The following is a 12938-nucleotide window of genomic DNA, read 5'->3' on the forward strand; positions in this document are numbered from 1 at the left end:
GTTTGTTTGATAATTTAGACCCTTTCTATGCTCTGTTTACTTCATGAAATATATGAATGGAAAGCTTATGATTAGTAGATTCTCATAATGTAAATATAATTAGGTTTGCAGTTACAATTTTGCTTCCCTCAAAATTCACATGTTACAGTGAAATGAATGCAAGCGTTCGCCGGTTCACTACGTAGCCTACATCACGCGCTGAACTCGCACAGGAATCATTGAAAGACTGGAGTGTCTGGTGTTTGTTTGATAACTTAGACCCTTTCTATTGCTCTTTTTACTTCATGAAATATACAGTATGAATGGAAAGCTTATGATTAGTAAATTCTCATCAAGTAAATATAATTAGGTTTGCAGTTAAAATTTTGCTTCCCTCAAAATTCACATGTTACAGTGAAATGAATGCAAGCGTTCGCCGGTTCACTACGTGGCCTACATCACGCGTTGAACTCGCACAGGAAACATTGAATGATACGCGCTAGAAAGCAAGAATTAATCTGTTCTGTTAGGTGCTGTTTTTGGCTCTTACAAATTCATATGCATGCGATGAGTCCCGACATATACTCGATCCTGATACTTTGCTATGATGGGCTGATTTCTTCAATGTCTGTGTGTAATTTGACTACATTTCAACTACACTGATCACTACCCTGATATTACAGAACTTGGTCTTATGAAACCATCCTCGCGCGAAAAACCAGTTCACTTCGTCGCATATTTTTAAATACCTTTACATAACTTAATAGAAGATATTGACTCTCTCATTGAATCAGCTGTCTCATCTGACACTCTTAAATCATCAGTCGCGGTATACAACACAACACTGACTGCTCTAATTGATAATGCTCCACTAAACACTGATCATTACACTTTTCACCGAAACAGCAAAGAAACATAGGCGATGTGCAGAAAAAAAAATGGCGTAAAAAAATGTTGATGTTAACAGACACATTGCTTTGTCAGATGCGAAACATAACATAAAGTACTTTTATGGTTTGATTAAGAAGAATTCAAATGACCAAAAATCACTCTTCAAAATCGTTTCAACTGAGTCGTCCTGGTACAGTCAACCTTCCTTCAAAATAAGACGTCCCCATGATCTATGTGACCATGCAGTTCAGTAGTTAATTTCACGAAAAAAAAAATATCTGACACTCGTACACAATTAGATGATTGAAACAAACCTATGTCCCCTTTGATTTTGGTATCAACACCTGTTGAAACATAAGGTAATTTTTAACTAATTGATTTTGATGAAATGCAGAAAATCATTATAATGATTCAACCACTGGAGGAATTATCAACCAGCAAGAAATGTATGCTTGATCCCTGTTCCGCTACCGTTGTCAAACTTTGCTTAACCAACTTATTTCATCACCAAAATGACTATTCTTTCCTTAGAGTCAAGTATGGTCTGTCAACCATTAAAGATTGCTGTTGTCACACCCATATTGAAGAAACCTTCACTTAATCAAGAATGTCTGAGAAACTGCATGCCTATCTCAAACCTTTCGTACGTCTCAATTTCATTAAAAAAGCTGTTGCAAGAAGAATGAGTGAATACATACCACCAACGCCTTGCTTGAGCCTTTACAGTCTGGATGTAGAAATTTTCGCAGCACGGAAACAGCACTTTTGAAAGTACACAACGATATCCTGTCTCTGGATTTCGGTGAATGTGTCTTATTGATCATGTTAGATTTTTCAGCAGCTTTCGACATAGTTGATCATGATGTACACCTTCTGAGGTTGATGATTCTTGGAATTAACGGGAACGCTCTTGCATGGTTCAAGCATGGACCTATTAAAAGGTCCACGGTTCAAGTCACCTCTCAAACAGACATCAAATATCACTATCAATGGAACCAAGTTTGAATCGAAGCTCATGAGTTATGGTGTACTGCAAGGATCACCATTTACATGTCACCTCTGGAGAATTAATACAATATAATAACACTAACTTTCATCAATAATGTGGACGACACACAGCTGTATTTAACTTCAGTAAGTCAAATGCACTTTCGATAATTTCATCAATGGAAAGATGTATCACAATGATAAAGGACTGGTTGTCAGCAAATAATCTCCAACTTAACGAATTAAACACTGAAGACCTCTTCATTTACTTTAAGTTTGATTTGTCCACCTTGCCTATACATCAACATTGGATCTTGCAACTTTAACATCAATGCTGTAAAATCCAGTAGGAACATCGGTGTGACATTTGACAACACATTTGAATTTAAGCAACATATCGCCACCACATGCTGTTCAATTCACTACCATCTACGAAAAATAATCAGGGGCGGATCCAGAGAATTTCTGACGGGTTTGGGGGAACAAAATGAAGTCCAGGGCTGGTGTAAATAAGTGGTAAATAATCGAGCTCTCCTTTCACCTACTGTTGGATCACCACTGAACTCATGGGTGCACTCCTTTTTTCCTCTTTCCTCTCTTTAAGTAAAATTTTTCTACCTCTTTTTTATTTTTCGGTTTGACTGACAGGAGGTGGGGGGCACGGGCCCTCATGGTCCCCCGCTGGATCCGCCACTAATAAGACATGTTAGAAAATACATTCCAACCGAGGCTGTTTTTTGTGCCAGACTGCAATACTCTTCCGGTCGGTCTTCCAGATAAAAAGTCTACACCATCTTAAAATTACACAGAACACCGCAGCAAGACTCATCATCCGAACTGAGATTTTACTAGACATCACTCCGATTCTCGGAGAACTGCGCTGGTTACCTGTTACACATTGCAATGAAAATCCTATATTAATCACATATAAAGCTCTGCATGTCCCTCCACCTCAACACATCTCTAATCTGAATCTGCTTCAAACGACTTCTCGTAACCTGAGGTCTTCTCAATAACTAGGCCTACTTCTTTATGTTCACAAGTGAAAACTCAATACGTATTATAGACGATCACTTCCATGTGCAGCTAGCTCCTGTTTAATGGAACACAATTCCTTTTCACGTAAAAACTGCAATAAAATGTTACCATTTTCAAAAAGAAACTGAAATCATACATTTCTGCAAAGCATTTCCATCAGAATAACAGCAATCAACAATGCTGATACTACAATTATTATTATTATTATTATTATTTAATTATTATTTTTATTATTAATAATAATAATAATAATAATAATAATAATAATAATAATAATAATAATAACAATACAGTAATATCATTTATTAACATCATTATTTTTGTCGTTGTTAAAGAAAAATGCATTTTTAACTTATGTAATATAACGAGATCAACAATTGTGTGCACCCTGTACATATACCATCGTCATTCAGCGCCACTAAACATTACGGTACTTCATGTGATGAAATTTGGCGCTATTCAAGTTATTTCCATTGATTGACTTCAATTGAGTTTCGTCATGCTGATGCTCAATGGACATGTTATTATCAATATAATTAGGTCACAGGCCTACGCTATAATTATTAATCGACATTAGGTACACGTTATTCTCAATCGGCATCAATCTTTAAGTGCAGAAACTTTTTGAATGTGGTAGTCTATCAATGGAGAATTATTAATAGACTATGTTTCTGTTAAGAAGATTAAGATTTGCTTTCAATTTGGTTCAATTAGCTGACCTTTTTCAAATAGGCCTACATAAAGACGTGAACCAAGGCTGCGTTTATGAATAAATTCTCCAAAATTCTGAAATCAAATGATTTTGGAAGAATAATTACTAATATATAGGTTGGTAGCCTATTTTTGGCCGACATTGTTGTGGTGGCTAATAAACGCTCTACGGTGGCTCACACCCACATCCTTATCTATGATAGTAATAAGCTCCAAGAATAGATTATGATCAACTCTGAAAAACGATTTAAAATGTTATTAACATAATTCAATTGCTCATACTCAGACCAAGTAAATTTTATTCATTCTCGAAACACATAAAAATTCAAGTAAAATACTAGTGAATTGGAAATGAATGAAAAGGAAACGCCAAATAAACTCAAATAGCTTCTTGGTTTTACTTTCTATCATTTTATAAGTACTTTGTTCAAGTAGTTTAACAGTTTTATGATGAATAAATAAATTTGAATCTGAATTTGAATTTAAATTTGAATTAATAAGTTGACATGCACTATGATTCATTAGCATCGAAACACTAAACCGTCTAAAGAATTTATGAAAACCGAAGAGAACCAGGAGCAACGACACTATCATCAAACTTAGAGTAATCTCAGGGAACAGTGAAATTACATGGAAACATCTCGAACCGAACATTAAAGTTATAACCCGCGACACCGCCGTTCTTATCATGATCAACTGATAAACAATTTAAAACTAGTTAAAATTGCTTTGCGCATGCTCTCTATTATGATTGACGTCGTATCATGCCATGAGTAATTTCACTGTTCCCTGGTAATTCATATATCTACACACCGAAAGCATTACATTTGCATATGGATCTATCCACATCAATTTATTTTATCATTAATTTCAATAAAATTCGGTGTAGAATAGGCCTACGATAAAGTAACAGAAAAGAAAATCGAGGAGGAAAAAAAACAATGAAGACCACTTGTGATGGAGTGCTTCTTCATTTATCAGCGTTGACAGCGTGCACAGTTGAGAAGGAAGACCTATATGTACTCACATTGACTTATTTTTTTATAAAAAAAATATTAATTTAAAATTAACTTTTACATTAATTAAGAAAATTACTTTAAAGAAATATATATGCATTTTCAATTGTATAATTGTCAGATTAATTTCATTATTAATAGAATTATTGTTAGTTAAAATGAAATTAATTAAATCTATTATTAGAATTCTTAAAATGTTATGATGATACAGCGAATTGTAAATCAAACTTTGACTAAAAGTGTACTGCTAAAAGCATTTAGGCATATACCGGGTCTGTATTTATGCGCTAAAAACAAGCTAATTTTTTGCTCCAATAAACATTATTTTTAGTCTTCATAAATTTAATTGATATGCTGGTTTGAAGAAACACAGTCTGATGTGACCATATAGGCGTAGTTTTTTCAATGGCTACAGGAAACGTCTGATTTGCTTTATCCTCTTTACTTCATTTGACACTTTTCTTTTCATCTGTTGAAATATAAATAATAATAATAATAATAATAATAATAATAATAATAATAATAATAATAATAATAATAATAATGATGATTGTAAAGTTCATGATGATTATGATGATGGTAATATTATGATAATGTTGCTGATGATAATAATGGTGACTTACAGTAAAAAGCGGGTCTTCAATCTTCTGACAGTAAGGTGGTAAGACAAAATACTTTGATACATCATTCAGCGACTTAAAATCGTAGTAACCAGTACCTTCAACAACATAAGCTGCAATGGTAATACAAAATAGGATGTATTTTTAACACAGTGTAAAAAAGGCAAGAGTATTCATTACTAATTTCATTAATTAGATAAGCCTCAAAGCTTTAAAAATCTATGGCCTCATTTTAGGAAATTATTTTTACATTTAAAAACAATTACTCCAACTCTATAAAGTACTACAGTGTTACGTCACGATACCACATGATACTACTCTGTTGGTGTCGGTGACATAAAATGAATTCAACCGACGCCATTTTCTCCACCGACAAACCATAGATCCCATTTCTAACGTAATTATTACGAAGTTGTATCTTAATTTTTCTTTTTAAATTTTAATTGATGATTAAATGTGTGTTCGATAACTAACATAATGCGAGCCTTTGTGTTTTTAGTACAGTTTGATTTTAAAATGCCAGAAAGTCTATTCTATACCATTAACATTATGAAATCATTTAGGCGTATATGAACGGTAACCAACCTGGTAACCAACGCCCAGAGGTCGCCACCTGGTGTTGTGACGACGCACTGTGATACACTATAGTAGGCCTATATTGAAGGGCCACTTTTTTCTTTGTGGGATCCATTTAACAAACGAAAAAGTATAATTGTGTGAGTGTTGACTGAAAATGAAGTTCATAAAATTTGAAAAAAAGAAGCTATAATTCTATAAGATGAAAATTATATACATATATATATATGCTGTCTCTTATACACATCTAGATGTGTATAAGAGACAGTCCTTTCTTTAAGTAACTTTTAATTCCTAAGTAAGCACACGGTAGTACACGTTGATAATTAAATACTGGTAGGTGTTTCCGTTATATTGAGTTAAGATTAACTGTTGTTTATCGTTTTAAGTTATGTGATGGTATTTTTGTATTTTACGACGTGACCAGTCACTCAGACTACAAACAACCCTGGATAGGAACAAGTCTATTTCTTGGAAAGACACATAGTTCAGGTATTGTTTTCCATTGTGCTGGTATTTCTTGAATTGATGATCTTACTAAGAAACAATATTCACAATCTTACTAAATTATTAATTATAATATTCGTCTATACTGCGTATACAGCTTGAAGTAAATTATGTACTGATTACAGTATATTATTCACAGTGATCATATGAATACAATTACAGGCCTAGGCCTACACAAAATGTCTATGCAACTGACTCCAAAGGGGTGGTTTTTCGTCATATCAAAATACACTCAAATTTATGCGTAAGCTATTCTTCATTTATCCTCCTTCCCTACCCCCTTCGAATGAAAATCGATACCTTTTTAGGATATATATATATATATATATATATATATATATACATATATATTTGAATTAAAGAAGTACATGGAGCCCAAATACAATATGTATGGAACATAAAATATGATCCTTAAAAAAGTAAGCCTACTAACTTTTTGACCCTCCTTGTGAGTCTGTACCGGTATAACTTGAAGTAACTGGAATACATTCATCCGCCGTTACCGTACTTGTAAACATGCCATCTAACGACTTGGTTTTCAGAGGAAACGTCCACACGTTACAAAGCCTATCGCCTGCAAATGTTACCTGCCCACTGAACTGCGCTTCATCTGATTAGTACAAACCATAATGAGATAAAACCAGTAATTATCCTTATTTGCATTATGCTATAAAATTAATAATGTGAATTTCAAAATTACTGATATGTCGGTAATTTTTAAGTACACATTTGACTATAAAATTATAACATGATGCTTTAATATTGAAATCTTTAATAAAACTTGGGCTATAATAATTGAATATAAATGATGTTATCTTGATGTTAAATCGAAAATTCGTTCCTTAATATACGGTAATCTACATGTTTGTTTCCTGTCGAAAGACAAAGTGTCTATGTTGATATTGATTATTAGTAGAGGATGTAGACGATGAGGTTGATGACAAGATTATAATGATGAAGATGATGATGAGGATGACGATAACGATTATGTTTGTATGTTTGCTTTTATTTGGAATTCAAGACAAAATACAGAAAGTAAAGAAATGAGTAATAGGGTGTAGATATGAGGGCCGTTCAAAGGGATCAAGCGATCAAGTTGAGAGTGTAAATTTGAGGATCATTTAAATTACTGACGTCACAGACCTAAATATCTCTAAACAGTTGTCAACGAGTCTAAATGAAACTTCCTGTAATAGTTTGTCAAAGTCTAGTAGACGACCGAAGTAGGGAGTGAATATGAAGATCATTCAAAGAAAAACGTCCCATACTACATATTTCAAAAACAGGTCAACTGATCCGAATGAAACTTTCAGGAAAGTTATAAGGAAGACATTGTTATGTGTTGGGGACGATCCACATTAGGGTGTAAATTTAAGGGTCATTTAAATTGCTGACATTCCAGTCATAAATGGATTAAAATGAAACTTTGCAGAATGGTTTTTCATGGTCAAATGAATGATCATTTTTTTGTGACGATCCGCAGTTCGAATCTTTTTTTATTGTCTTTTGTGGGGGTTTCGCTCACTTTTATTTCATTTTTTTTTTCAATTTTATTTTTCCTCATTTGTGACAATATACCATAGTGTCACAAAAATGAACTTAAACAAAAATAGGTTACACTTTTTCACATGCATTGCGCACATACCAGCGCAACGATAAAATTTGTCAGTCCATAAATGCTGACTAGTGATTTTTTAAATTTTTGATCTCATAATATTCCTTTCATATATATTATTAGTAATTACCCAATATATTATTCATCCACAATGGTCTATCTTGTAGCATAAATTGACAAAGTAATGTACGGATGATCGTAGTATCAATATTCCATCATAAGAACTAATATAACATTAATGCACTATCATCACCTAATCATGATCTAATAATAAACTATTCTCATATAAACTGAATCTCAACATTGTAGTAACAATGCTCCAAAATTATAAATAATTCCAAATCACCTATTGTATTTAACCCCTTTACTATTTTTTACTTTACTTAAATGTTACCCATGGATTAGTACAAATTGGCTTTTTTAACTCTCAGTAAATATCTTTATTTTATATATTGAGTAAGCTGCAATTTAATATAACTTGTTTTTCATTTTTACAATCACATCCCAAAATGAGTTCTTTAAAAGAACTGCTATTGTTGTCTATTTTGTTAAAGAGTTCAATAAATGTTATATTTACAAAATGTAAATAAATAAGTTTGTGTTTTTATTTTCATAATTTGATCGATTGCAGTGTATTCATTTGCATTCAAGTTTACATTAAAACTATCCTGTTGCTTAATTATATCCATCCAAACTTTTGGGATTGCCTCTATGAGCGTATGGTATTCACAAATCCAGTTTCTATTTGTTTTTAACTTTTCTTTGATTTCAAGTGGGTTCACAAAATGATTTAAAATTATCACATCTTTTATTTTATTTAATCCAGATAAGGTCCAGTTAGTAAAATATATTGATGTATTCTTAAATGTAATATTTGTATTACCCCATAAGTTTTGTTCAACGATTTCTTCATATGTGTTAATTGTATCTATATTATTTTGATTAAAATCAACACAGGCTTCTATGACCTTAATGTAGAAGGGTGGTATACATTGGAATATCTTACGATTTTCCGAGTTTAAATTCGACATACCAAAAATTGAATTTCCGCTACTAACCCTGTTGATATAATATAATGGTATCAATTTCCATCTGCTATGTTTTCTAGAAAGAAGTTTTCTTACCCACGCAATTTTAAGAGCTTTTACGTTCAGTGAGAAATCTGGCATGCTTATTCCTCCTTTCATTTGATTACCAATGAATGTCTTTCTTTTTATTTTTTCCTTTTTTCCACTCCATGCAAATTCATACGACAACTTATTTACTTGAGAAATAACGTAGTCCGGTACTCCTAATATGGATGCATTATAGATTAATTTAGACAACGCTAAACTTTTTAGTACAGTTACCTTGCCAAAATACGTTAGGTCTCAAAATTCATCAATTTAGATCCCCAATTTAACTTGTCACATTCTTTGCTATTATAACCTATATCCCTAATATTTTAATAGGGTTACTTAACCAATTAAGGTTATCTGGTTTATCTGTTCTATTTTTGTTTTTGCCTATCCACATTGCCTTTGTTTTTGTCTCATTCAAACTCATACCGGACACTTTACAAAATTGTTTAACAATATTCACACCCTTAATTATGATTTTGTCACAACCAACAAACAATACAGTATCGTCAGCGAGTTGAGCAATACGAACTTCTTGAAAACCTACGTTTTCCGGGTTAGGTAACGGTATTCCTTTAAAATGAATATCGTTTCTTATGTTACGTCGCCATTTTTGTGAACTTAGTTTTCACTGTTTTTTTTTACTTCGCAATTTTTTTTAGTACTATACCGGTAAGTATTTTGGATTTTTTTTATTAACGACTTTATTTTTTGTTGCTATTTAAACTTCATTTCTCATTATAGCAATGAGTAAAAGCTCTATGTTCTGTTGTACAAACAGACAAAGTAATTCTATTTATTATTATTATTATTATTATTATTATTATTATTATTATCATCATCATCATCATCATTTCAAACCATACCTATAATATTTTCTAGAGAATTACAGGGACGGATTGACACGCACCAACTCCTCCCCCCACCACACACATACACACACTCAAAACAGAGAAGAGAAAAGAAAGATTGAGGAAGAGCAGAGAGAGAAAAGAAATTTAGAGCACTACATGATACCCGCCCCATAAATGTAGTAATGTGTTTACTCGTATTTATTTTGTCTTACTGTAAAACCCCCATAGCTCAACCACGTGATCGGTAATTCGCACTTCGCATGACCCCTACCAACATTTTTCTGTGGATGCTCTCCTAAACTAAATCAATATCTAATTATCAAGGCCACTTGCTAGCAGAATGGGTGAAATTGGGTCTTTTTCAATTTGTTTTTACCTGGTATACACCTTTCGATCATTCGGTCCTCTGGAATAGCCATCACATGACACGTTTTTGCCAATGGATCTATAACCCATTGTAAATTCTGTAGATGATAACAATAATTATTTATTTATTTATCTTTGGACCATATGTAAACATAACAATAATAATAATAATAATATCTGTAACAATAATTATATTATAATTATAAAGATGGAGCCTTAATTATCCCCAATATACAATTCCCATTATAGACCCAGGCTATAGGCCTATGCATACCTCCTTATATTTCTCAATAATAATAGCGTTCGACGTGTTTCCATTCAACGTCGTAGTAATATTCAGAGCAAAACGTGAATTCGGGAAGTCGGCGACGATGCCTACAGTTTGTGGATACGATCCGTATGCACGATCACTCTCCTGTACGTAACCAATGAGCGATGCTAAATAAAATGATTAGAAAATAAATATTGTTTAGTCGTAGGCCTTTGCTATTTTTCCAAAAAGAGACCACCTTTTATTGATGTTTATAAGGACAACATAAATAAAATAAAAGGTTACTATATGTGCCAAATCCCGGCAAGCATCGGATAGATGGGATGCTTGATTATGGAACCATTTTGGAGCTATATAACCTAGATGTGTATCTACTCCGTATTATAAACTCTCTAACCTATAGCTCCTATCTTAAGGGTAACACCAGTGGGGGCTGGGGGAGGGGAATGGGTCCGATAAGCCCGACCACGCCCATTTTCTCTCGTCGTATAGACATCGCCTCCCCTCCCACCCCCGTGGGAGATCTCGGACACTCCGTCGTGTAAACCGTGCGCCACGCCTGCCCTATCCACATCCCTATATCATTGATCACATGATATATAAAAAAAAGTTGGGGATTTAATTTAAAATTGACAAAAATAGGCAAAAATTATATTACAATGTAAAGGAATTATTCGAGTCATTGGTGGACTAATCTATAAGCTGGAAATCCTGAAGACAGCCTGTTATTTCACCTGTAGTATTATTTATCTATATAATAAATAATAATCCAGAGTAATGATTATGTTTTTCAACATCAAACTCAGTGCCTGTTTCTTAATTACCTGTGAAAAAGCTACACATATCTGGCTTCAGGCAGCATTTTTGTGGTGGTTGCTGGGCCCGGATCACGGCACCTTCACTACACAATATAATAAATAGGCTTAGTATTGTTGCATGCATTGATCGGTTCATTCTGTTCGCCGATTGTGAAACGAATTGTTGTAAACACAATTGTTGACTGAAGGCCTGTTTTGAAGCTCGTGACTTTTAGTAATTCACAAGTTCACTTTTCAGTGCGCCCTCACCCTGATTCTTTTTAACGCAATTAAATATCCGTAAAATGGAATAATAAAAGCACATGAGATTCTTTCCAAAATGGGCTCAAATTTCAGGTTTCACGCCTGTATAATTAGCACGCAACTATTTGCCTAATTTGTATGTTAAAGGAAAACGGAGCAAGATTAGGTTAGGTATCATAAAACATGCCAGAAGTACCATTGTTGAATACGTCAATTTTTAATGAATTCAGTTTATAATTCTGACCCAATAGGTTGCTAAATATTTTATGGACACTGTGACTCCATTGGATAAAATGACAAAAACAAAATGTTTACATATTTTTTTATCCATGTTTTTATATTTGAATATGGATTGAATTAAATTTGGTGTATCATAGGCCTACTGTACAGGTAAAATAACCACAAAAGAGAAGATCGAGAAAGAAAAGACAATGAAAACAACTTATGATCGCGCACTTCTTCATAAACAAATCAACGTTGACAGCGTGTACACAGTTTAAGAACGAAGAACCATATTTATTTATATCAATTTATTTTTTCAATAAAGTTTATTTAAAACTCATTTGCAAATCACGAACATTACTTTAAGAAATGTAAATTTTCAATTGTATTAAAATTAGAAACTTGATGTATCCCAATATCATAAAAGTATTAAAATATATATTCTCTAAAAAAAATCACACTATTTTCATATTAATTTTATTGTTACAAAAATTTATGTTAAATGCAATTAATTAAATCTATTATTAGAATTCTTAAAATGTGATACAGCGACTTCGGAATCAAACAATAACTAAAAATCATAGGCCTATTATGCTAAAAGCATAGACATAAATTGCCTTGTATTTAAATACTAAAAGCAAACTAATCTTATAAGTGCCTATTTTAAATTTTTTTTTATTGATATTATGATAATATTTGCTGCTTAACATGTTAGTTTGAAGACGCATTGATGTGACCATGTATCGCAGTTGTCTCCATGCCTACATGAAACGTCTGATTTGCTTTATTCTCTTTACTTCATCTGACATTTTGCTTTTCACCTGTTGAAATATAAATTATGCCATTATTTCATATGTAAATAAATGATGGTATAATAATAATAATAATAATAACAATAATAATTGTAATAATAATAATAGTAATAATATCATTAATAATAATAATAATAATAATAATAATTTTTATTATTATCATTATTATTATTATTATTATTATTATTATTGAATGATGATGAGAAAGAAGATGATGTTGATGCTGATGGTGATGACAATAGCAGGTGATGTGGTGATGGTGATGATAATAATGATGGTAATGACAATGATGAT

General features: G+C 32.5%; 1 protein-coding gene across 1 annotated transcript; it reads right to left on the reverse strand.

Moving 5' to 3' along the window:
• Positions 1-3873: 3873 nt before the first annotated feature.
• Positions 3874-11564, reverse strand: LOC117119535 (ependymin-related protein 2-like). Its single transcript, XM_033264360.1, has 6 exons — positions 11374-11564; positions 10553-10716; positions 10289-10376; positions 6759-6935; positions 5246-5355; positions 3874-5091 (listed from the first exon to the last, which is right to left on the reverse strand). The coding sequence occupies exons 1-6, from the start codon at positions 11501-11503 to the stop codon at positions 5032-5034; spliced, it is 729 nt and encodes a 242-aa protein (XP_033120251.1). The 5' UTR covers positions 11504-11564; the 3' UTR covers positions 3874-5031.
• Positions 11565-12938: the final 1374 nt, after the last annotated feature.

Source organism: Anneissia japonica, unplaced genomic scaffold (genome assembly GCF_011630105.1).
Source record: "Anneissia japonica isolate Jap-2015-1 unplaced genomic scaffold, ASM1163010v1 scaffold287892_len502923_cov169, whole genome shotgun sequence".
NCBI lineage: Eukaryota > Metazoa > Echinodermata > Crinoidea > Comatulida > Comatulidae > Anneissia > Anneissia japonica.

Bases quoted from the DNA above. Each gene is read 5' to 3' on its own strand.
- LOC117119535 (XM_033264360.1), bottom strand. From the start codon at position 11,503: ATGAACCGATCAATGCATGCAACAATACTAAGCCTATTTATTATATTG. The intron at 10,377-10,552 runs GTATGCATAGGC...TATCATCTACAG, and splicing joins TTATTGAGAAATATAAGGAG to AATTTACAATGGGTTATAGA. The intron at 6,936-10,288 runs GTAAAAACAAAT...TGTACTAATCAG, and splicing joins GATCGAAAGGTGTATACCAG to ATGAAGCGCAGTTCAGTGGG.